At 42.0% G+C, this 25,235-nt stretch overlaps 1 protein-coding gene across 1 annotated transcript in view; it reads right to left on the bottom strand.

Moving 5' to 3' along the window:
• The window catches only part of LOC135891477 (vertebrate ancient opsin-like), a 132,774-nt gene that overhangs the window by 92,337 nt on the left and 15,202 nt on the right, over positions 1 to 25,235 (bottom strand). The window contains exon 2 of the mRNA XM_065419039.1: positions 717 to 1,042. Coding sequence (XP_065275111.1) covers positions 717 to 1,042 — 326 coding nt within the window. The remainder of the gene's footprint in view (positions 1 to 716; positions 1,043 to 25,235) is intronic.

Genomic DNA, 25,235 nt, shown 5'->3' with positions numbered 1-25,235 from the left:
GTGCTCTGTCTTCCAGCCAGCTATGTCTGAAGATAAAATTCAGAGTGCCTGATGCTCCATGCTGCTCCAAGTAAGAGGGGGCTGTGCACTGAATCTTTTTTTTCAATCAATTTTGTTATTAAAGTGTATCAGAGTTGAAAGGTCAAACTCATCTTTAGTGTAACTTCACTGCCTACAATGGACTTACGTGAGTATTGAATTAGGACCTAGTATTTTAAAAGACAGCGATATGAGAATGTCATCTATGTAGGACTGAAATGGGGAACAATGATGAAAGCCCTCGTTGATATGACTGCAGGGCTCATCCAAATGCATTGGCTTGTTTAACATACAATATTTTGCTGTTCCATTTTGTTAATTTGAGTGCCAGCATGCTCTATGGGACCTACCTGGCTACCCAAACATCTGTTACAAGTTGAGAAAAATAAGAAAACTTGGTGCAGTCCATCTTCCTTCTCCACAACTTTTTCTGCCTTTTTTTTCTCTTTATCAGTAGCCAGGGCTTTGGAGCTGTTCTCCGACTCCACTCCAGCTCTAGGCAAAAACCTACAGCTCCACTGCTCCGGAGCTGCTCCGCGCTCCAGCTCCAGGCTCCACTCCAAAGCCCTGATCAGTACTGCATCTTACAACCAGATACTTAAAGGGAAATGATATTTCCTAGAGGCAACATCTCTCAGATCATTTATACTGCTTATATTTAGCATATCATAGCTTACCTGTTTAACAGCATAAAGGAGACGCCCATAGCAGTATATCATGATCATTACAGGGATGACCAAGCAGAATATGAAGAGACAGATGATATAGGACACAGACTCAGCTGATTTGGAGGTCCAACGTACTGAACAGCTTGTGCCGGCCCCCTCAATCCCATAACTGCTCCAGCCAATGAGCGGTGGTACTGTCCAGATCAGAGAATAAAGCCAGGAACCACCAACTGCTAGCAGAGCCTTCTGATAGTCAGAGCCTCGTTTGTTACATAGGGTGATGGTGCTATAGCGTTCGTAAGACAGGATAGCCAAGGAGATCAGGGACACAATACCTGCAAAAAAACCCAAACAATTTAGGGATTTAGTACCCCTGTTTTATATGGCACCAATGTAACAGATATGACAATATCCTGGACACACATTACTGAATTATAAGTTTAAACCTTACTGAATTACGTTTAAGTATTTTAGGAGTACATTGTATTGAAAGTGCAAATGTTTATGTACTATTGAGGGATTGTATGAATTACCATGGGGGTAGGGGACCATAGTCCTCCAGGACCTAAGAACAGTGGGAGGGTGATTAGGCAAATTCACTCAAGTTTCAACACCTCCAGAGAGGTGCCACCAACTGATGAGAGAATCACTAATATTGCTTCAAACTGGATTCTCCAGAGACTAAAAGTCAAAGAAAAGATTTTTGGTTAAATAGCCTGAGTTAAAACTGACTCAGGGCCTTCTCTCTGATCCAGTAGACAGACAGGACCTTCTGTCCCAAGGGGAGCCCAATCCTCAGGGAAGGGTTGGAAGGTCTTTGGCTCACTGAAGCCCCATAAGAGTTGGGAGCTAGTTCTGAGCTGAAGCTTTGATGAAGTTGTGACCACAGGAAAAACCACTGTGTGAGGTTTGAAGGACTAATCACCAACCAGAGCCCTTGCTGGGATTCATGGGGAGATGCCTGATAAACTGATTAGCACATGTGTAGGTTCTGTCATTGTTTTTAATATGTTTTCTCTGCAACGCTTTCACCTTAAGGATAAATGTGCTTGCTTAGAAAGGGCCGTGTGGTAACTTAGCCATGGCAATTACATTGTGTGCCGTCCCAGCCGCTGGCCCCGCACCCAGGGGCTCTGCTGCTGCTGGCCCCACACCCGGGGCTCCACTCCTGGCCTCAGCCCGGGGCTTCACCGGCTGTGGTTCCAGCCTCGGCCGTCTTTCCCCAGTCCACGTCCCCACCTCCCGGAGCAATGGCCCTGCTCCCATCCCCAGCTCTAGCACCCCCACTCTAAAAACTGTTCCAGCGCCACTGTGGAAGTGAGTGCATGTTCAATGCTAACTAGCCATTAATTATATTTAAACAACTAAGCCACTTATGTAGGGCCTAAACATAAATCTGTTACCAGTTCCTTCTCAGATGAGCCTCTTACATGTCCTGCTTACCAGGAGGACATCTGTTTGTGATCATCAACAGACTTTTGCAAGAAAATGTCCATCTTAGACTGGAATCTTTTACTGTGACCTCAGATCAAGATACCAAATTATTGGTTCCTGATGAGCTACAGTCAACATGCTCAACTCTTTTATTGGAGAAGGGTGGTCCCCAAGATGCAGCAAGAGGACACTGAATGCTACAAGAGACTCTAGCCATGTGGAAGAAAGGGTGGGGACTCTCTCACACTAAAAATTATACCTGAAGTTATATCCTGCTCTCATCCCTGGATTGACCATCCAGAGAAGTGAAAGACCCTGACCATCAGCTAAACCAAGCCTGAAGCTACAAACAAGGGGGGAGGCACCTACCTGCATGCTAAATGAGCTCAAGTTATTTGCAACATCAGAACTATTTCTTAACTAAGGGCTTGTCTACACTACCAAGTTTTGTTGACAAAATTTATGTCGACACCCAAAAGTCGACAAAACAAAAATCACCAAAGGGTGTTCACACTTGCTCCCTCTGTCGACAGATTATCTCCAACAATGCTATAAAGTGAGTGTGTGGTTTTGTGCATCCCTAACCGTTTCCCCATGAAGACAGTAATCCCCACCCCCACCCCCCACACGTGCACATCTGGCAAGTTTATTTGTAAGAGACTAGTTTGGGTTAAAAGTGTTATTCCAAAGCTGCTAAGTGCCTGATTTAACACTTCTGCCTCTTTGTAAAAGTGTCAGAATGATGCAGACACTGTATAATGTGTAAAAGAGAATAAGTTAAGTAAATAGACTCTAACATCGGTTGTATGTTCAGAGAAACTTAGTGGAATACCAAAGTGGGAAGCTATAAAGAAATCATTCTGAGAGTTATACTTCCTTAGAACAAAGGTAAGAGTCAGCTTCTGTCTTTAGCAGACTCAGCCCAATTAGTTAGATCAAAAGAAAGGTATTTTTCCTTAACTTTCCTGTGAAATATTGAATTAATTCTTGTGTCAACCTTATACATTGACTTAATAGTAATTGCCAAATCAGATAAATTGAACCATTGATTTATTGATTGAATTCCAATTGTAACCTTGATTTGATCATCACATTGTGTTGTATTTGATTAGTTTAGGGAAACTGGAAGTAAATTAGTTAGTGACATATTTTGCTTAAATTTATATTTGTTTGCTTATTATCTTAATAAATCCATAAAACACACAAGACTGGTTCCTCTCTCAAAACTTCAGCATGGGAACACAACCTATTTACAGGTAAAGGTAAATACATTGAGTAGCTCCCGGACCTGCATTGTAATTATTTGATAAAAATCTTATTACCAGTGCACTTTCTTTGAACTAAAGAAAGTTCTCTTTTGAAATAACACAGAATTGAAGTTCAACTACTAAATTAGGACCAGGGCATCATCAACCATGAACTAACAAAATATTAGCAATCAGTTTAAAACATAAACTACCCCCAAAACACATTTTCCTTTAGAATATTGCATAGGAAATCATTTTTCTTATCTACACAAAAAATTACACACATACATTCCTTGCCAAAAGCCATTTCAGTTTTACTTCTCTTTTATTGAGTTTCACTGACATGACCCATATTCTACTTCTCTCTGCAGGACCAGGGCGATGATATATGTGATCCCAATGAACTCCCACAGGAGTTCTAAAAATTCATATTCCTCTTTTTGTCACCGTAAGACTTTAAACCATGTATTGTATTTGAGCATATAACGGTCCTGAAACTAATATCAGGCCACACTGAGTCTGGTGCTTTTAAAACAGTAGATTGCTGACTGTAATGTGAATAGGTGGGAATTCAGAGAAGAGCACGGAAGAATATGGAGGTGCTAAGGAGAGACTGATTTATGATGGCATGGACATGAAAGAACACACTGTGTAACTTGGCTAAATAAAGACTAAGCAGTTATGAGACATAAGAACGGCCGTACTGGGTCAGACCAAAGGTCCATCCAGCCCAGTATCTTGTCTACCGACAGTGCCCAATGCCAGGTGCCCCAGAGGGAGTGAACCTAACAGGTAATGATCAAGTGATCTCTCTCTTGCCATCCATCTCCACCCTCTGACAAACAGAGGCTAGGGACACCATTCCTTACCCATCCTGGCTAATAGCCCTTAATGGACTTAACCTCCATGAATTTATCTAGTTCTCTTTTAAACCCTGTTATAGTCCTAGCCTTCACAACCTCCTCAGGCAAGGAGAGACAACTACCTTTTGAAGACTACAAATACTGATGAAGTGGAAAATGGTTGTACAAGGGATTGTATAAAAAGGAGCAATGAGATAAAATTAAGAAGAGCCAAAACAAACAAACAAAACCCCAGGGTTATCATGAGGGAACACTTCCTAAGAATGAGATGTATTATAATGGAATAGGTTTGCAAAAGAAATAATGGAATCCCTTTCACTTCAACATTTAAAACAGGACCAGACAGAGTAGTAGAAGATACACAATAAGGACCAATCTTATACCAACACAGAGGTAGAAAGGGGGACCGGTGACCAAACAGTTCTTGTCAATCTCTACTTTCAAAGATTATCTTTTATTTATTTTCCCCTAACTTTTTGTAAAAAGTTAAGTTCTTCACCATCACCACTGACAGTTGAAGCACCATGAAAACATGAGAAATAACAGGTTTAACTGGCTAACTTGGATTGAAAGATTCTAATTTCATACCATCGGAAAAAAACAGGTGCTGATTTTCTAGTTTGAAACTGTGAAACTACATAAATACCAAGGGAAATGTAACAAATAGCAAATGAACTCTCAGGATAGAATGAAAATTTACCACTGGATACAAAGAGTTTTTGGGGTAATTCTCCTAAAGATGATTCTTCACAAAAATTTCTGCATATTTTTATACTTTATGTATTAGTTGGCAATGAAAATAAGACGGTCCCAACTGTCCCTAAATGGATTTCACAATCTATACTGGTGTATAGATTGAGAAATAGAATTGTCAACAACTTTGGAATCCTTGCTTAGCTAAAGTGGTATAAATCATATTACTCCGTTATATTTCCTATGTTTATAAAATCAGAGTCTACTTGATGCAATATAAGTCTCAACTCTTGTGATTTTCTTATTGTGAGTTTCACAGCAATGGATGCTTTCCTAAAATCCCCAGCTGCTGCAGTCATGTGAATGTGAGAATCAGTTTTTAAAAAGAAAATCAATGTTTTAGCCTGCATGGTTGCAGAGAAAAGCATGAAAAATGTGACACCCTTCCCAAGTGTACCCAAACAGTTCAATCACCATAATGCAAATAAAAAGAACCCAAACTTCAGTGTGGGGCTTTTTCTTAATCTCGTGATTTTTAAGACAATCATGATATTTCAGGGCCTGACTGTTTGATGATGGTTTGCCCTTTGGCATCAGCAACACTGTGTATATCCATGCCCGTAAAGAAATGCCTTCTATAAATAGGGACCAAACTAAACCCACTAATTCTAGACCTGAATCTGCTTTCAATTTAAAGGCAACAGCAAAAAGGCTCAGGGCCAAATCCTCAGCTGGTATAAATCTGTCTAATTCCATCAAAGTCACTGGAGCTACACTAGTTTATACCAGCAAAGGATATGGTCACCACTCACTTCAGTGGGAGCAGGACCAAGTCTTCCATTTGTACTCATGGAACCCTCAGCTCACCCATTTCTGGAGTTTGGTTTTATTCATACTTTGAAAACAAGCAATAGCATAACAAACTGCAGCACAAGTTTCTCTCTGAGTGTGGCCTTTGTTAGGGTTTCCCTTCTGAACTTTGGCCCATATCTACAAAAGGACTTCAACACCTAAATCCAACACTTAGCAACACCTAAGTCCAACTGTCATCAATCACTTTGAGTTTGTTAGTTTTCTTTTATACAACTGTAATATGCAGACAAGGTTTGCTCAGCTGTATAAGCAGCCATACAGAGATATAAAACTTAAATTCCTATCAACAACACATAAGATTAGCTGTAGAGGTTCTTTTCCCTTTTCTTAAGACTTCCTTAAGGCCTGTAACGCTGCTGGTGACCCACCCTGTTAGGAGGTTTTAGAGTCTTATCAGAAGACACTGGCTGCTTCCCACTGAAGACTCATTGCAGCAGATATCGCTCGCTAACTCCAACCTGAATAAATGGGAGGTGGAAGAGTCCCCCCTATGAGTGAACCTTGTCTGCATATTACAGCTGTATAAAAGAAAACTAACAACTCAAAGTGATCGGTGACAGTACTATTGGATACTTGCTGAAACACACTTAAAGATCTTTCTATATTTCCCCTATACACATAAAGGGAGAGTGGAGTGACTTATGCATCTGATGCCTTTTACTGGTCTCAACGTCTTGGTATGCGACAAGGGAGCTAGGAGGACGTCAGGCCCAATTCCTAATTGTCTGGGTAGGTTTGAAAGCCACATGAAAGAGATGAAGTTTAGAGAGAACCATAATGAATTCTTTGATAAAGATATTGCACCCTCATGCAATTTCCTCCTGACATTATGTTTCATTTTAATTAAAAAATAACTTATTTGAACATTTCCAGTCAAGCTATAAATGTGTGCTTATTACAAATAATTCAATTACCTTGCTTTTTTAATACTTACATGAAATATTTTCAGATTAATTATCACTTGCTAATCTACAAGATAATATAAAAGAATGGACTAATGAATTTGGATTAACGAAGAACTGACCCAAAACTTTGTCCAAAGCATTAATAAAACTTTAATAAAAGTAGGTTTTTTACATATTTATTCTCCCCTAAGTTGTTTTCACTATAGTATGCCTCTTTACTTCTCAGTTTCCTGAAATGGAAGTGCTGAAATATTCAGAGAGATAGTTAGTACAAGATTTTAGCCCAGGCTTGCAAATCCAAGAGGTATGAATGATTTAACTTTTGAGTAAGCAACAGCATTAGAATAAGAATAAGCATGTTCGGCTCTACCAATTATGAGTTCTACTTGTGCTGCCTTTATGAACTAAGGAATTCATCTATGAACTGCAACTTTTACTGGCAATAAGACATGACCAGTGATGAACAATAACCTCCTCTTTAACAAACTGAAACTTTTTCATATCTATCCTGCTACAAACTTGACTTGAACATATTGTATTCTTTCTTGATAAATTCCATATAGACCCCATTAATGTTAATAGAGATTATGTGTATTTATCAAGAGATTGTGTCCATGAGAAAGTTGTACCAAATTAGCTAAATCTGTTTCTTGTGTAAACAAGACCTCTGGTTTCATTTGCAAGTTCAGCCCTGGTTATTTTCTGAATAGTCACATTACTGACTATTCCCATTTCTGCCTGATTCATTTCCAAGTCGATGAAAAGAAGTGGAAACAGGGGAGTATTTAGAGGGACTTTGGAGAGGGTGTTTGAGAAGCTTGCTTTCCAGTACAGTTCTACTCTCAAAACCATGATGGGCATCAGTGGAATACTGTTTGGGACTTCCAATAGACGTGCCATGTTTTCATTCATGCCCGAAGCCAGAAGGGACTTCCTGAGTATGAACTGGTGGCTGTGCTGGAAGAAACAATTCATAGATTGGAAGGATAAGTACAGATACTATAGATCATCAGAAAGGCTGAAGAGTTCTTGGACAACCACATTTGTGAAGAACCTCAGATTCAAGGAAGAAAGGAAACACAGAAAGAGAAAATCAGAGATGAGGCTCTGCAGTTCATAACTAGAATTGGTTGACATTTTGTGGGACATTGTAACTTTTCAAAATTTGTTTTCATTCTGAATCTGAACAAAAACACACTTGCAAAATTTCCGGCAAAATGGAAGTTTTGAAAAAAATTTTAGGAAACTTCTGTTTCAAAATTTACTTTGTTTTCAGTTTTATATTACTTTATTGTATTATATGTAATTAGTAGTGCATAATATGAGATAACATCATAGTTGAAATATTCAAGTTTATTTTAAAAATCATTAAGGGCAGCTGCTACTTAGTATAGATTGAATCATCTTATTTTATTTTCTAGACCAAAGGATCTCCTGTTTATTACAATGCAGCAGTTTGATACTTTTTGAACAAGAAAAGGTGCTGCACACTATGCTAATTAAAGGAGCAGCTCTTCTCAACAGCCTAGAAAAATATTGAAAACAGCTGCTCCTCTCATTAGTATACGGAAAGAGGAGAATGTCCAAGTGATCATCTTGGAGAGTCTTCCTGTCCCACTGGCGATGGAAGACAGAAGGCAGAAGATTCTTGAAGAGAACTGCTGACTAGGTATGTAGTGTTATGGTAGAGGGTTTTCATTTTGTGGAATACTAGTCCACCTTGCATGGGGAAAGGAGGCGATACAGTTTGGATGGTCTCTATCTCATTAGAAGGGGAACCTGTCTTCCAGGGGAGAGGCTGGCTAAACTAGTTGGGATGGTCTTAAATTAATTAAAAGAGGATGGTTAAATGAGGGAGCAAATTAGCATTTATTTGGCATAAATCAAGATGCTGAGAACAAAATTAATCAAGTCCCCAAAGGATGTGAAGGGAATTCATAAACTATACACCAATGCTAGGAGCTGGAGTGAAAAACAAGAGAAATTGGAATTTCTCATTTATGAGCATAAATTTGACCTAATTGGTATTACTGAAACCTGTTAGGAAGATCTGCCTGATTTAAATGTTAAAATGCACTGGTTAAAACCTATTTAGAACTGGCTAAAACCTATTGGCACTGTGACAGGGTGGACTGGGCCCTTTAAGAGAGAACAGGTCCAGCCCACCTCATTAACAGCTTCTTTCTGGGGCCTGATAGAAATCAGCTGCCCTCTATGAAGAGCAAACAGAAAACTACAGAGAAGAGGGGAATGCTCAAAGAGCCAAGCGTGGAGTGGAACACTGAGAAACCTGGGACTGGGGAGCTGGAGAAAGACAGGAGCTTCCTGCAGGAACCAGAAAGCTGCAGAAGCATTGGAGACAGCAGGGGAACCAGGCTCCAGCCAGGCAGGAAGTGGGAATTGCTAAAAAGAGGGAATTGAGTTGGACTTTATTTTAGGAACTTTGAGTTTTGGTCTGAATTTTTATGTTTATAAACCTAGACCCTACGGAGGGATGTCTGCACAAATACAGGCCTGTGCGAAGTCTATTGAGGAGCCCAGGATGAATGGAAACTGAGGTAGGGTACCTGGTCATGAGGGGATGCTTGGGAGGCAGCAGACTCTGTTGCAGGCACTCTGAGTCAAAAATAGCATTAGCTGTTTTGGGGTCACTGATAACTCAGAAGCAAATGACCTTGAATGCTTATGGATTAATGTTATAAGTGATAAAGGACAAGATGGGATACTACAGATCACCAAATCAGGTCATCCTGTTCGCTAGCATATCTTACAATGTATAGGAAAAAAGCCAGCACAAAAATGTCCTCTGAGTTTCTAAAACTTACAGATGACAATTTCCTAACTCAAAAATTGGTGCATCCAACATGGAGGAATTCTATATTAAACCTTATCTTGACAGATAAAGAGGAACTGATCACAGAACTAAAAATTAGTGGCAGCTTAGGTATAAGTGATCATATGAATTTTTTACAAACCAGTAATATACATCTGTGGTGTTATAAAAGGGGCAACTTCACAAAGATGAAAACAATTATGAACCAAATCAGTTGCAATAGTTTTTAAACAGAAAAATGTGAATGATAAATGAGAACTATCTAAGAACGCTTTACTAGATGCCAAAAAAGCCACAGATAAGAGAGAAGGCCACACTGGTTTTAAAAAAAAACAAATCGGACTTAGGGGGGAAGTGAAAGCAGCTATATTAATAAAAACAAACAAAACAATATAACAAATGCGGGGAAGAAAGGGAAAGCTGAGAGTAATAAATATAAATCAAAAGTTAGGAATATTAAAAAATAAGGGAAGCCAAAGGACACAAGGAGAAATCTATGGCCAGCAGAGTTAAAGAAAATAAAAATGAGCTTAAGGAACAAAAGGAATCCTAACAGCGGTATTTGTCTATTAATGGATGGATGGTAATGGCAGAACTGTCAATAATGTAGAAAAGACAGAAGTGCTCAATAAATATTTCTATTCTGTACTTGGGTAAAAAGCAGACGATGTAGTGAGATCATATAATGATGGAATACTTTCTGTTCCAACAGTAACTCAGGAGGTTGGTAAACAGCAGCTACTAAAGCTAGACATTTTTGAATCAGCAGATCCAGAGAACTTGCATCCAAGTGTTTAAAAGGGCTGACTGAAGAGCTTTCTGGAGCACTAATGATTTTCAGTAAAGCTTGGAATGCTGGGGAAGGACCAGAGGACTTGAAGAAAGCAACTGTGACAATATTCTAAAAAGGTAAATGGCATGACCTGGGTAACTATAGGCCTGTCAACCTGACATCAATCTGTGGGCAAAATAATGGAGTGGCTGATATGGGACTCAATTAATAAAGAATTAAAGGAGGGTAATACAATTAATGTCAGTCAACATGGGGTTATGGAAAATAAATATTGGCAAACTCACCTGATATCTTTTGGGATTTGATTACAAGTCTGGTATTGGCATTAACTCAGGGAAGTCCTAATGGCTGGTGATATTATACAGCAGTCTGACTAGATGAATTCAATAGTGCCTTCTGGCTTTATATTATATGAATGAATCATAGGCGGGGTTAGGTCTATTTGATGAAAAATCTAGAGCTTGATGCAAAGCCCATTGAAGTCAGCAAAAAGACTTTCACCGACATCAGTAGGCTTTAGATCACAAAGTGTCATTAGAGGCTGGACAAAGACGACTTATGCCTCTGTGCATATTGCTTTGCCTGATGTAAAGTGGGGGTGTTTGTCAATCATATATGTTGTAACCTCCGACCTCCAGCATTGTTGTAAGTTAGTCTGATAAAAGGGCTGTAAGAGTTAAAGGCTGTTACCTGCCAAACCCATATTATGCCAGTGTCTGTATGTTTGCCTGTTATACCTTGACCGTACATCAGTGTAGTTCAGTGGTTAATTTGTAATGAAAGAGGTGCTGGGGCTCAAGCAATTTTTTTACATTCATAACTGATGCAGCAAGCCCCGAGGTGCCGAGGCTATGAACTGCTAGCCCTAGAGGTGCCAGGGTTCAGCCCTGGCACAAATTAAGATGTAATTAGACTTAAGCTAATCAGGGCAAAGACCATGTCTCATTTTGTATCTTGTATAGTACTAAACACTTGTAGTGTTTGACCCTTCAACCCCTACTCCCACTGAGCAGCACTTACTCATGTCAGTCTCCCATTGAATTCACTTAGCGAGAGGAGAGGTGGGAGAATTGGGCCCTATGTTATTAGTAAATGGTTACTACTTGAAGCACATACATTTTTATAAACTGGTCCTAAAGTGGATGAGACCTTTGTAGGGTAGACAGTTTTCTGATGCTCTGCTATAAAATGGAACTTATGCCTGATATCCTGCATTATATAAAAATACTGTATTTGTAAGATCTACAGTACATGAAATAAATGAAAAGAGTTTTTAATGAGTTTGTTAGCTCTTGCATATTAATATAATCTTATCTTAGTGAGTGAAACGTCTAGGACACTGAAGAAAAAGGCAGGTGAATGGGATAGTTGGTCACTGAAGTAGAACTACATTAGAATAACTAGTGTCTGTTACTGCAGATACATCTAGCAATTGTGCTACATTGCTAGTCTAGATAGGACTCAGGCATTTTTTTACCCCCACATCATGAAAATCTGCTCACAGGTTAAAGTGTCATGTTCTAGGACTTCTGCTATTGCACTGGTGCAGCACAACCTCTGCAGGAAGTTGCTGTAATACAGTGTTTCTCACACTGGGGTCGCTGCTTGTGTAGGGAAAGCCCCTGGTGGGCGAGGCTGGTTTGTTTACCTGCCCCGTCCGCAGGTCTGGCCGATCGCGGCTCCCACTGGCCGCGGTTTGCTGCTGCAGGCCAATGGGGGCTGCTGGAAGTGGCGGCCAGTAAGTCCCTCAGCCCCAGGGCCGGCTCCAGGCACCAGCCTGGCAAGCAGGTGCTTGGGGCGGCCGCTCTGGAGAAGGGCAGCACGTCCAGCTGTTCGGCGGCAATTCGGCGGACGGTCCCTCACTCCCGCTCGGAGCGAAGGACTTTCTGCCGAATTGCCGCCACAGATCTCTATCGCGATCGCGGCTTTTTTTTTTTTTTTGGCTGCTTGGGGCGGCCAAAACCCTGGAGCCGGCCCTGCTCGGCCCGCGCCGCTTCCAGCAGCTCCCATTGGCCTGGAGCAGCGAACCGCGGCCAGTGGGAGCCGCGATCGGCTGGATCTGCGGACGGGGCAGGTAAACAAACCGGCCCAGCCCGCCAGGGGCTTTCCCTACACAAGTGGCAACCCCAGTTTGAGAAACATTGCTGTAATAAAAGGACTAATTTTTCTAGCAAATTCAAGGCTTTAGAAAAACCTGTGTACAAAAGCACTGAGACTGGATAAAGAGCTGGGAGGAGGGGGAGACTGGAACTGATCTGAGAAGCTTCAGAAGGGGATACTGAGACTGGGTAGGCAACGAGAATAGGCCTGAGACAAGGAGCAGGGAATATCCGCACTAATACATAAGAACGGCCATAGTGGGTCAGACCAAAGGTCTGTCTAGCCCAGTATCCTGTCTTCCGACAGTGGCCAATCACAGGTGCCCCAGAGGGAATGAACAGAACAGGTAATCATCAAGTGATCCATCCCCTGTCACCCATTCCCAGCTTCTGGCAAACAGAGGCTAGGGACATCATCCCTGCCCTCCAGACTAATAGCCATTGATTGACCTATCCTCCATGAATTTATCTATTTCTTTTTTGAACCCTGTTATAGTCTTGGCCGTCACAACATCCTCTGGCAAAGAGTTCCACAGATTGACTGTGCGTTGTGTGAAGAACTTCCTTTATTTGTTTTACAACTGTTGCCTATTCATTTCATTTGGTGGCCCCTAGTTCTTGTGTTATGAGAAGAATAAATAATACTTCCTTACTTACTTTCTTACACCAGTCATAATTTTATAGACCTCTATCATATCCCCCCATAGTCGTCTCTTTTCCAAGATGAAAAGTCTTATTAATCTCTCCTCATATGGAAGTTGTTCCATACCCCTAATCATTTTCCAGTTCCAATGTATCTTTTTTGAGATAGGGCGACCACATCTGCACGCAGTATTCAAGTGTGGGTGCACCATGGATTTATACAGAGGCAATATGATATTTTTTGTCTTATTATCTATCCCTTTCCTAATGATTCCCAACATTCTGTTAGCTTTTTTGACTGCTGCTGCACATTGAATGGATATTTTCAGAGAACTATCCATAATGACTCAAAGATCTCTTTCTTGAGGGGTAACACCTAATTAAGCCCCATCATTTTATATGTATAGTTGGGATTATGTTTTCCAATGTGCATTACTTTGCATTTATCAGCACTGCACACAAATCTATTATTAAAAGAGCATCATTAAGTTTGGAAAGTCTAAAAGCTAAGAAATGCCAGGATTAAGGTTGCCTGTGATCACATAATTAGACTACTACAGTACATACAAAAAAATTAGCATTGTATGGACAACCTCAATTCTGGCATTTCCTAACCTTTCAGTGCTTGACTTTGCAAGCTTAATAAAGCTGTTTTACATATATAGTTATTTATTCCTGATATTGTGATTGTTTCCAGAGATTCTAATCAGTATCAGGACCACACTGTACTAACACCTAGTGAGTGACAGATCCTGCCCCAAAATTGCTTAGGCTCTGTCTATACTAATTACCAAAAAAAAAAAAAAAAAAAACCAATAGGTTTCAGATAGGTCAATGTTGTACTAAGTCAGAATAGGGCTTAATGTGGTTAAAATGACATTTGAATATTGGGACTATGCAGTGCCAATGTGTACATACAGTGTTATTCATAGAGTTATGTTCAATGCATTTTATTTTTCTCACATACATACATTTCCTTGTCTTGACAGTTGTTTTTCAGAAATGTAGCTTACTCATATATGCTCTGGCCACACCGCAATTCAAAACTGAGCTGGCTGTAATCATGGTCTTGTTAGCTAGAGCAGATGTTTGATCAGCATGGCTTTAGGTTCTAATTGGATAGCTAGCTTTCAGAATGCTGGCCTATATACCCTGAAATGGGCCTGAAAATAGAACAAGCAGGTCTCAAACGTAACTCCCTAACCCCCATTCCTCAATATAATAAACAAACACTGGACAGAATTCTCTCTAAATGAAATGTCAAGCACTAAAATAAAAGCCCAATAGCTAGCTAAATTGGGTCTCAGGCATAGGGAATTTCCTGTGTGGCAATTAGTTGCAGGGAATAGGTTGTAAAAAATTTAAGTTAATATCACAAACTAGTATCAGAGGGGTAGCCATGTTAGTCTGAATCTGTAAAAAGCAACAGAGGGTCCTGTGGCACCTTTAAGACTAACAGAAGTATTGGGAGCATAAGCTTTCGTGGGTAAGAACCTCACTTCTTCAGATGCAAGTAATGGAAATTTCCAGAGGCAGGTATAAATCAGTAACGAGGTTATCTCCATACTGATTTATACCTGCCTCTGGAAATTTCCATTACTTGCATCTGAAGAAGTGAGGTTCTTACCCACGAAAGCTTATGCTCCCAATACTTCTGTTAGTCTTAAAGGTGCCACAGGACCCTCTGTTGCTTATCACAAACTAGGACATTCAGACAATCCAGAACTATTATCTGAGACTTAATTATACATTATATGTAAGGTGGGTATACAACTATTTGAATGACCATATTCAAAGGCAATTATCAATGGTTCACTGTCAAACCAGGAGGATGTATCTAGTGGAGTCCTGCAAAGATCAGTCCTTTGTCTGGTACTATTCAGTATTTTCATTAAGGACTTGGATAATGGAGAGGAGAATGTGCTGAGGAAATTTGCAGATGACACCAAGCTGGGAGGGGTTGCAAGCACTTTGGAAGACAGGATTACAATTCAAAATGACCTTGACAAATTGGAAAATTGGTCTGAAATCAACAAGATGAAATTCAATAAAGACAAAGACAATACTTCACTTTGGAAGGAAAAATCAAATGCACAACTACAAATGGGGAATAACTGGCTAGGTGGTAGTACTGCTGAAAAGGACTTGGGGGTTACAGTGGATTACATATTGAAAAGGCACAAAAAATGTGATGCAGTTGCAAAAAAAGGGTACCGTATATACTCTATCATAAGCCGGTTCGTTTATAAGCCGACCCCCCCCAAGATGGATAAGTAAAAATGGAACATTTTTATAACCCATTCATAAGCAGACCCTATAATTCAGAGGTCAGCAAACTTTGGCTCCCGGGCCATCAGGATAAGCCGCTGGTGGTCCGAGATGGTTTGTGTACCTCAAGCGTCCGCAGGCACGGAGGTAAACCTAAGTAAACAAAGTGTCCCGGCATGCCAGCTGCTTACCCTGACGGGCCGGGACAGCAACTGGTGGGGAAACTTTTTTGTGGGAGAAGCTGGGAGTCAGGGGAATAACCCCTGTGACCACCCCCACATGACCCCACCCCTAGCCCGGGACCCCCACACTCTCCCCATCCCATCCCTTCCCACCTTATCTGGGGAGGGCCAGGGGAGGATGTCTCTGACCTGGCTGGAGCTGCTCCGGCAGGCTGGGCAGCGCGGCCACAGCCTGCTCCAGCGGGCCAGAACAGGCGGTGCGGCCGCAGCATGTTCCAGCAGGCTGGGCGAGGCAGCGTGCTCCAGCGCCCAGGTGGCGCGGCCCCAGCCTGCTCTGGGGGGCAGGGTTGAGCAGCAGGGCTGCAGCCGGCCTACCCTGGAGCTGCAGATGCTTCAGAGGCTGGAGGGAGAGCAGCGTGGCCAGAAGTGGAGAGACTCTGGCCCTGCCTCTTCCCTTCTGTCTCTGCTGGCTGCGCTGCCTCTCCTTAGCCCCTCCCCCCAACAGAGGGAGCGTGTCCCACCTCTCCCTCTCTATACCCGTTCATAAGCCGACTGAGGGCAGCATACCAGTCCCCTGTATCCAACAAGGGAATGATAGAAGCCAAGGGACCATGCAGAACCTTTGGTTCTTGAGATAGCAGTTGAGATGACACATGTCTAAAATTGGTTTGAGACCACCTTTGGCTTTTGGAATTACGAAGTAGCAGGAATAGAACCCCTTTCCTCTCAGGTGAAACAGAACCTCTTCCACGGCTCCCACCCAAAGAAGGGATTGGACTTCTTGCTCCAACAGATGCTTGTGAGAAGGGTCCCTGAAGAGGGATGGGGAGGAGGGATGAGAAGTTCTCATGCACTGAGTTCTACTCTGAAGTTCTACTGTGCTGAGAACCCAGCGGTCTGAAGTGATCTGAGTCCAGGCATCCAGGAAGTGGGAAAGGTGGTTGGAGAACAAGGGGATTCCTGGATCTGATGAAGAGGGGATTACAATGCCAACCTGGAGAGTTTCATCAAACAAAGTGCTTTGAAGATCCCGACTGTCTGGGGCCGGACTGCGCAGGGCCTGCCAAGGAAGATGGGGGAGGGGGTCTGGGCCTGAATCCCCTCCTCTTTCTCCTCTGCTGATCCTGTCTGAGTGGCTGAGAAAAGTAATGGCCCATCTTCTGTGGCTGTACTGTTTCCTTGAACCTGCTGGTATGTAGCGCCCCAGGGATTTCAAGTTTGCCTTTGAGTCCATGAGACCATGCAGCCTAGCAACCGTTTGCTCTGAAAAGAGTGATGATCCTTCAAAGGGAGGTCCTGTATAGTTTGCTGCACCTCATTGGGGAGCCCCAAGGACAGCAACCATGACCTCCTATGGATTGTTACTGCTTTATCCATTGATCCAGCTGTGGAATCAGCAGCATCCAGGGCCACCTGAAGGGAAGCACATGCCACAGTCTTCCCCTCCTCGATTAGGGAGGAAAACTCCTGTCGAGAGTTCTGGGGGAGCAGGTTCTTGAATTTTGACATAGACTCCCACATATTACAATTAGAGCAACTCAGCAAGGCTTACTGGGTTGCTATGTGGAGCTGTAGGCCCCCTGTGGAATATGCCTTCCAGTCAAACAGGTCCAGTTTCTTTGGATCCTTCGCCTTGGGTGTAGGACCTGCCTGTCCTTGGTGATCCCTTTCATTGGTGGCTGCTACAACCGGGAATCCCGGGGAGGGTGTGAGAAGAGGAATTCATATCCTTTGGACGGTACAAAATACTTGTGATCTGTGAGCTTTGCTGTCAGAGGGAGGGAGGCAGAGGTTTGCCACAGGGCCTTGATCGGATCCATGATGGCTTCATTAAGTGGTAGAGTCACTCTAGAGGGGCCTGCTGGGGGGGAGGGATAGCTCAGTGGTTTGAGCATTGGCCTGCTAAACCCAGGGTTGTGAGTTCAATCCTTGAGGGGGCCACTTGGGGATTTGGGGCAAAATCAGTACTTGGTCCTGCTAGTGAAGGCAGGGGGCTGGACTCGATGACCTTTCAAGGTCCCTTCCAGGTCTAGGAGATGGGATATCTCCATTAATTATTTTATTATTATAAAATGTCTAAGGGACTGTGTGTTGCCTCCTTGACCACTTCTGTTTTGACCCCCAAGTTCAAGGCTACCTGCTTTAACAAGTCTTGGTATGCCTTATGGTTGTCCTGTGGCGGGGAGACCCTGGATCTTCTCATCCGGAGAGAAGGATGAGGAGGCAAAAACTGGCTGAGGAGCCTCCATTGGTTCCCCGACATCTGCAGGAACCTGCTAGGGCTTCCTCCTGAGGCTTAGTGCTGTGCTCAGTACCAGAGTACGGATCTGGAGTCTCTCAGCGCAGTAGGAGGTATGACCTAGCCTCCAAGACAACGGAGTATGAGTGCCTTGAGGGGGTGCCCTGCAGTGGGGGAAACCCCCAAGAGTTCCAAAAGGGCCACTGCATAGCTGCCAATCCCCATGGACCTGGTGGCCAAACGTTTGGAGGTACCGCTGAACACAGGGCCGTGGGTGGAATAGGAATGGCCCGGGGAACAGCAAGGTTGGTTGTGCCGATGAGGGGAATAAGATCCCACCTCCAAGTCCAACAAGCTGTTCTGCGGAGACCAAGGCGGTGTTGTGCCTCTCGGTATGGAAAAGGTTGCTGGGGTGGAGATCTTGAGGCTGTCAATGGAGGTTTTCCTCTAGACGGTGGCCTGGGCACCAGGCAAGGACCTGGTAATAACTCCCTGCTGCTCGGCTGCACCAGCAATGCCAAATCTTGACCCTCCGTGGACACTGGTACTGGTAGGGTAAGGTCCCCAGCCGCTGTAAAAACCTCAGGGTTCGACAGCACCGCAAAAAGGCTGGTACGCTGTCTTCCCTGAGGAGGTGGCTCCTGTGCAGGTGACAGGGGAGCTTGCGGCGGCACCGGAGTTGCAGGCACTTGACAATGCAGTGCCAGGGATGAAGAGTGCCCCAACACAGGTATCACTCTATTTTTGTTTCCTTTCGCCTTTGGCACCAGGGACCGGCTCTTCTTTTGGTGCTTGTGGTGTTTCTTCTTCAGCACCAGGGAAGAGGATCGGTGCAGAGATTCACGAATCGTTGGAGGAGAGCTCTGCACCGAGGCTGAGGTGCTTGGTGATGAGTCCAAATACGACTCCGAGGCAGGTCTTAAGGTTGCCTCCATGAGGAGGACCCACAGTTGTGCAGCTTGGTCCTACTTGGTTCGGGGTCTGAAGTGCCTGCAGATTTGGCAGTGGTCTTTCCTATGAGCTTTCCCCAAGTACTTGAGACAGCTCGAGTGCAGGTTGCTCAAAGGCAAAGACTTACCACAGGATGCTCAGGGCTTGAAACCTGGCAACTGAGGCATGCCCTGGCACCGGGGAAGCGGACGATCCCGCTAAGCGTGGAGGCATCCACAACTAATTCCTAACTACTAAACTACAACAACGATTTACACTAAAAACTGGAGAAAACCATAGGAGATTAATTGCCTGAGCAATGAGGGGTTCCAGCAACTGTCACAGGCGGTAAGAAGGAACTGAAGGGGAGCAGGGTCAGCAAGGCCCTTTATATTGGCGTTATGAGAACGCGGCACCAGAGGGCGCTGGAGCTGACCCAACGGATATCACTAGGGGGAAAAAATTCGGCAACTGTGCTCGCTGCGCGCACACACCTACATTGGTCATATGCAAGCACTCAAAGAAGAACTTAAATGTCTGCCCCTGGGAGAACAATTTGTACAGCAGTTCCAGTACTGATAATAGTTTGTATATTGAGGCTTTTTGGGGGGCTCCATTTTAAGAGATCAGGCTTCATTCAACACTGTTGGGAAGTAGTGATTTTTGAATATCTGCTTCGGTTATATAACTAATTTGCTCTGACCCAGTGTGAGAGGGCCTGGGGCTGGCTTATTACTGTATTTAAACTAGAGTGCATTTTATTGTAGTTTCCTATGGGAAAAATGCACTGTACATATGAAATACGTAGTTTAAGCAATTCAAAAGCAAAAAAGTAACCTTTCCAGCACACTCATCTTTCGATTTCTTTTTTGAAAATGCATTCCCTTAGTCAATAGCATATGAAATACGAGCACAGGAAGCTTTATATGAAGTGTATAAAAGTGGGTTTGGAGGAAAAGGCAATAGGTATGAAGATGTCATTTTCAAATAGACAACAGGCCCAGTTGCATCTTGTGTACCACCTGCTGCAGGTCCGTGGAGACCTAGGAGAGTGTGTAAGGTGTAAGCCGGGCACCATTTGGGCCTCTGGGTTCATTTCTCATGCAATTGATTAGTTATTGTACTGAGCAAAACTCCATCAGGTTTACTATAACAGATCAAAGCACTTAGAACACAACCCCCCGGAGATTTCCAAATCTACAATAGCTGCTGCTGCCAGCATTTTTATTGTGTGTGTTGATGTAGAAATAATATAACAACAATAGCAGACATTTTCAAAAGCTAACTCACTGTGCAGAATAGGGGGCAGGGGGAGCTTGATGAGCTGGCAGTTGAAGTCCCCATAGCAAATATGAGCATGTTTGCAGAAACAAGAAATTATTGTTCCAAAACATAACACTCAACATGAAGGAACAACAAATCTTGCTCACTGTACAAGTAAAATATTTTATTCTAACTCTGAAATCTGCAAACTCTCTGCATTTTGACAGTCAATCTTGGTTTTCCCCATCATGTACATAATCACCAGTAATATGTTCTGCAGATTAAATCATATCCTCAGCTACAACTGTGCAACCCCATCAGCATTTAGGGAGTTTACAGATTATGCCCTCAGCAGCATCTGTGCAGACAATAGACTTGCACAGGTGGACCCGAGCATACTCTGGTCTGCAAAATCTCTCTTACTGGAGATGGTGCAGAGGATGAAAAGAGGATTGTTAGAGCCCAGTTTGAGTTTGTGGGGCTGACAGAAGAAAAAATCATATACACTGAGCAAATTTGATATGAAAATGAGTGAGACACAGTGAATATAGAAGCCCACGATACCATTTTTTACAAAGTCACTTTTTTTAGGATAGAACTACAAATGTAGGGGGCATGCATTGGAGCAGGAATAGAGTTACGTAAGTCCAAAGCCAGTGCAGCATACAAGAACTCCAGCAGATGGCCTTCTGTCCTTACACCACCCCCAGAAAAAACATGAAATCAATGTGGTTTGGTGGCACGACCCCTCCACCTGACAGAATTCTGCAAGGCAAACTTCATGAAGTGTTCTGGCCCATATGTAGGACTTCCCACACAGGGGTAAAAGAGTGCCACTTGATTATTGCAACATTACAGGGCCTACCTCTTCAAAACCTTAACACTTTCCAGAACTGAGGTGCGTAGACTCTCAAACAGGCATTGTTATTAATGAATAACTAAACATTACTGAACCAACTTCTCCAAGTTGTATGGCTACTAAGTACCTAACCTTCAATAAAGAAACAAATTACAAAATATATCTTGCTAGGGTTATACAATGAACTGCAATCAAAGTCAGTCTATCCACTCCTGACAATATTTTTATATACCATCAAGGAAATTCCCTGTAAGGCCAAGCCTGCAACATGCTGAATGCCCTATTATCCTATTGGGGTCCATTAGAGCTGAACATGTTCCCCAAATTGCAATATCATACTGAGTATCTCTATTGAACATTTTGACAAATTTAACTGTCAGCGAAAATCACAAAACACTTTTATCTTTAGATCCTTTTATTCCAATGTGATACTCACAGACTTTAATGATCAGATTACCATTTCCTTTATGTCTTGCGTTCTTCTGGTGACTTAAAATTGGAAAAGCATTTCATACAGAATCACTTACAATCCATTAGTTCCAAAATCCAGCTTTTTAATGTCTACGAATTAGTCTTTCAGAATAGAGCCAACTTCAGACATCAAGAATTTTTTTTTAATTTAATCAGATAAAGTAGAGGTTATTTCTTGAGAGACCAGAACTTGTTATATGCTTGTTTGCTTTTTTTCTTCTTCTACCTGTATAACTTGTAGTAGTGGTCTATTAAAGCAGCACAACTTTGCAATCATTTTTTTTAAAGCATAGCTCTTCTCTTCTTGACTCTAACAGGCATTTGAAAGAAACTGATATGGAACTCGTCCCACAACCAGACCTTCTAAGTCAAGCCTGGAAGCACAAAGTACCAGTCTCATTCAATAATTGATCTTACCCTTTTCTCCTTACCTGTCATTTCTCTTCATCTTCCCTTACCTGAAATTCTGTCCTATCTTTGCTTCTCTTCTCTTTATCTGGTAAGATCTTTGGGACAGGGAATATGTCTTACTCTCATTGTAAAGCACTATGTAAATGATACCTTAAAAAAAATCAGACCACTTTTTCCTTATCTTTTTTCTGTAGATCGATTTAATACAAAGTTTTTCTACTTTGCATTAAGGATTATTCTAATTATTATTCCTACTTGGTGATTGGACATTTACTAATACATGGCACCATTATTAATAATGTTTTTAACATACACATATACACCCTCTTTCCTTAAAAATGTCTTAATGTAGAAAAGAGTTCCCTCTTGTGTCTGAACGATATCAATACAGGTAAATATCATTGCCTGTAGAATTCTGTGTACACTGCATTTTCATTAGAGCTTACAGGGCACAAAGAAGATTAGTTTTATATTCACTCTCCAGTATCCACCTTCATCATGAAAGCCAGTGTGTGAACATGAAAGCTCATGGACTCTCAGCAGGCCACCAACTTGGTCCCTCTACTATCCAGCTGCCTTTGGGTTACAGAATATGTAAAGTAACATTGCTAATACTAGACGATGCTCTCATATGACATGATAGAAGTAGCTTTATACTAAGTATTTAAACTTTTTTTTTATTTGACTTAAATTTTCACAGTTGCAGGAATTTATGTGCATGGTTCTGACAATTATTTAATGACAGTAGATGTTGAGATTCAAAAAGTTAAAGCTTTATAACTTTAAAACACAAATTGTCAACACCACATGTCAAAATACTCAAATATCCTTCAATTAAGCCGTAATAAGTTCTCAAGTCCCTGGGCCCGCGCCACTTCCAGCAGCTCCCATTGGCCTGGAGCAGCAAACCGCGGCCAGTGGGAGCCGCGATCGGCCGGACCTGCGGACAGGGCAGGTAAACAAACCGGCCTGGCCCGCCAGGGGCTTTCCCTACACAAGCGGCGACCCCAGTTTGAGAAACACTGGACTAATGAGTAGGGGTGCAGTGGTCTGCTATATATGACAACTGCAGATTACCAGACCCTTAATTTTAGCATTTTCTGAGTTGCATGCAACTGTGCAATTTTAGGTGGTTTATTTTGGGGGGGATGGATAATGTGTAGTATGGACACACACACACTCCATGCTCCCTCACAATGAACAATATATTGTACCTTTAAAATGATAACAGGTAACAGTAGGACAGCTAGGGACAATGATCCGCCTCCATGGACTACCATTAATCATTATATCTCAGTGGTCTTGTCATGAGCTGTCCCAGTCCTAAAGAACACAAAGTCCTACTTATGCTCATCCTCAAATTCAGTTTTAAGCTATCAGTTGTGCTCTGTCCAATGCAGGCAAAGTTTCACAAAGCACTTCCACTGTCAGCTCTCACCATGAAGAATGTTTAATCCTTAGCTTTATTTCTTGTGTCATAAAGTGTTTGTACACAACAAGATGTTACAAAAAGTCTATTTAAATCTGGACTGACAGATATTTTTTCCTGGCATACCATCATCCTATTCCTCTGCTGCAGTCTTCCCATCTCACAAGGTCATGTAAAAGCAATACACCTACATTTACAGGAATATTCGCAGGACAGTAGAACCCTGGAGTTACAAACACCAGAGTTATGAACTGACCAGTCAACTACACACCTCATTTGGAACTGGAAGTATACAATCAAGCAGCAGCAGAGACAAAAATTAATAAATAAATAACAAAGCAAACACTGTACAGTACTATGTTAAATGTAAATTACTAAAAAAATTAAGGGAAAGCAGCATTTTGCTTCTGCATAGTAAAATTTCAAATTTGTATTAAGTCAATGTTCAGTTGCAAACTTTTAAAAGAACAACCATAACGTTTTGTTCAGAGTTACGAACATTTCAGAGTTACGAACAACCTCCATTCCCGAAGTGTTGGTAATTCTGAAGTTCTACTGTACAATGCTCTACCTGCTCCTGCTCCAGCTGATGCTGTGACTGTTCCAACTCAGTCTGAGATCTGAGATGCTCCATGCTACTCCACACTCTTCCTTTGGAAAATTCTGCCAGGATTTACCAAGTGGTTTGTGAAACTCAGCAAATCTTTTGGTGAATTAAGGCTGAGTCCTGGGGAGTTCTTACCAAAGGCCTGTACAGACCAAACAGAACATTTTAATTGTAGCTGACGTGGGGGAAAAGCTGCTTCTACCATCATCAAAGTCCTAGACCAGGGGTCGGCAACCTTTCAGAAGTGGTGTGCCGAGTCTTCATTTATTCACTCTAATTTAAGGTTTCGCGTGCCAGTAATACATTTTAATGTTTGTAGAAGGTCTCTTTCTATAAGTCTATAATATATAACTAAACTATTGTTGTATGTAAAGTAAATAAGGTTTTTAAAATGTTTAAGAAGCTTCATTTAAAATTAAAATAAAATGCAGAGCCCCCTGGACCGGTGGCCAGGACCCAGGCAGTGTGAGTGCCACCGAAAATCACCTCGTGTGCCGCCTTCGGCACGCGTGCCATAGGTTGCCTACCCCTGTCCTAGACGTATAAACTACAATTGACTTTTTTACTATATGGACAATAAAGCTACAGAGAGAGACTAAAACCACTTATGTCTCCTCACTGAAATGCTGAACTCTGAGAGGGTTTATATGTAACTTGTCAGCTTTGCTATGCTAGTTTCTAGTCTGTATTACATTTGCTGCTGTGTGGAGCTCTAATGAATTATTTAACTTCATTAGGATTATTAGTTAGGTGGATTTAATGAGGTCCCCTGTTAACATAGTAGGCAGAACTCACAAGGCCACTAACGTGCACATTATCAGTTCTGTATATAATAGTGAGGCGTGAAACTCACGAGCTTCAGTTTGAGTAACAGTTTAAATGCATATCCAAAGTCAATGCCAACCCACGGCTGCATGAGATTTCTTTATGAGAAATCTCATAAAAGTACACTATTTTCTAGTTCCAAATACACTAAAAGTATAGTAGGATTTGCTCCCTCAGTGGCATTTCAGTATTTCTGCTTCAGGCCCAGGCAAAACCCAGAAATGTAGAAGTAACTGATGGTTTTGAACCTTATAAATAATTACATACATATTTTAAGCAGAACCATGAGCTAGTACTGCTTTTAAAAGACAGTTTAATTATTAATTCTGAAAAAGTTATGCTATCCTCTTAGCTTTCTTTTTTCTGTTCATGAATTTTTCATAAATAGGTTTTGATTTTTACAAATATATTTAATTATCCAACCAGCTTATGCAAACAAATTTCAGCCTATTGGTTGATTGAAGACTTGTGCCACTTTGACTAACTGCTCTCTGTGTGGCGTGATTGATCCCTTAATTACATGTTGTCTCTGCTCCTGACTGTATAGCTGAAATGTCTGAGCAAGAACATGGTAAACAGTAAAAAATGGGAGGCTCTAACAAACCTCTGAGCATGTGCAAACTGATTTCTTTTCAGGGGTTTACAACCAGGAAGATGTTCCT

The sequence above is a fragment of the Emys orbicularis genome, chromosome 1 (genome assembly GCF_028017835.1).
Source record: "Emys orbicularis isolate rEmyOrb1 chromosome 1, rEmyOrb1.hap1, whole genome shotgun sequence".
In the NCBI taxonomy this organism is placed as follows: domain Eukaryota; kingdom Metazoa; phylum Chordata; order Testudines; family Emydidae; genus Emys; species Emys orbicularis.
This window is presented reverse-complemented; position numbering and strand designations above follow the sequence as displayed.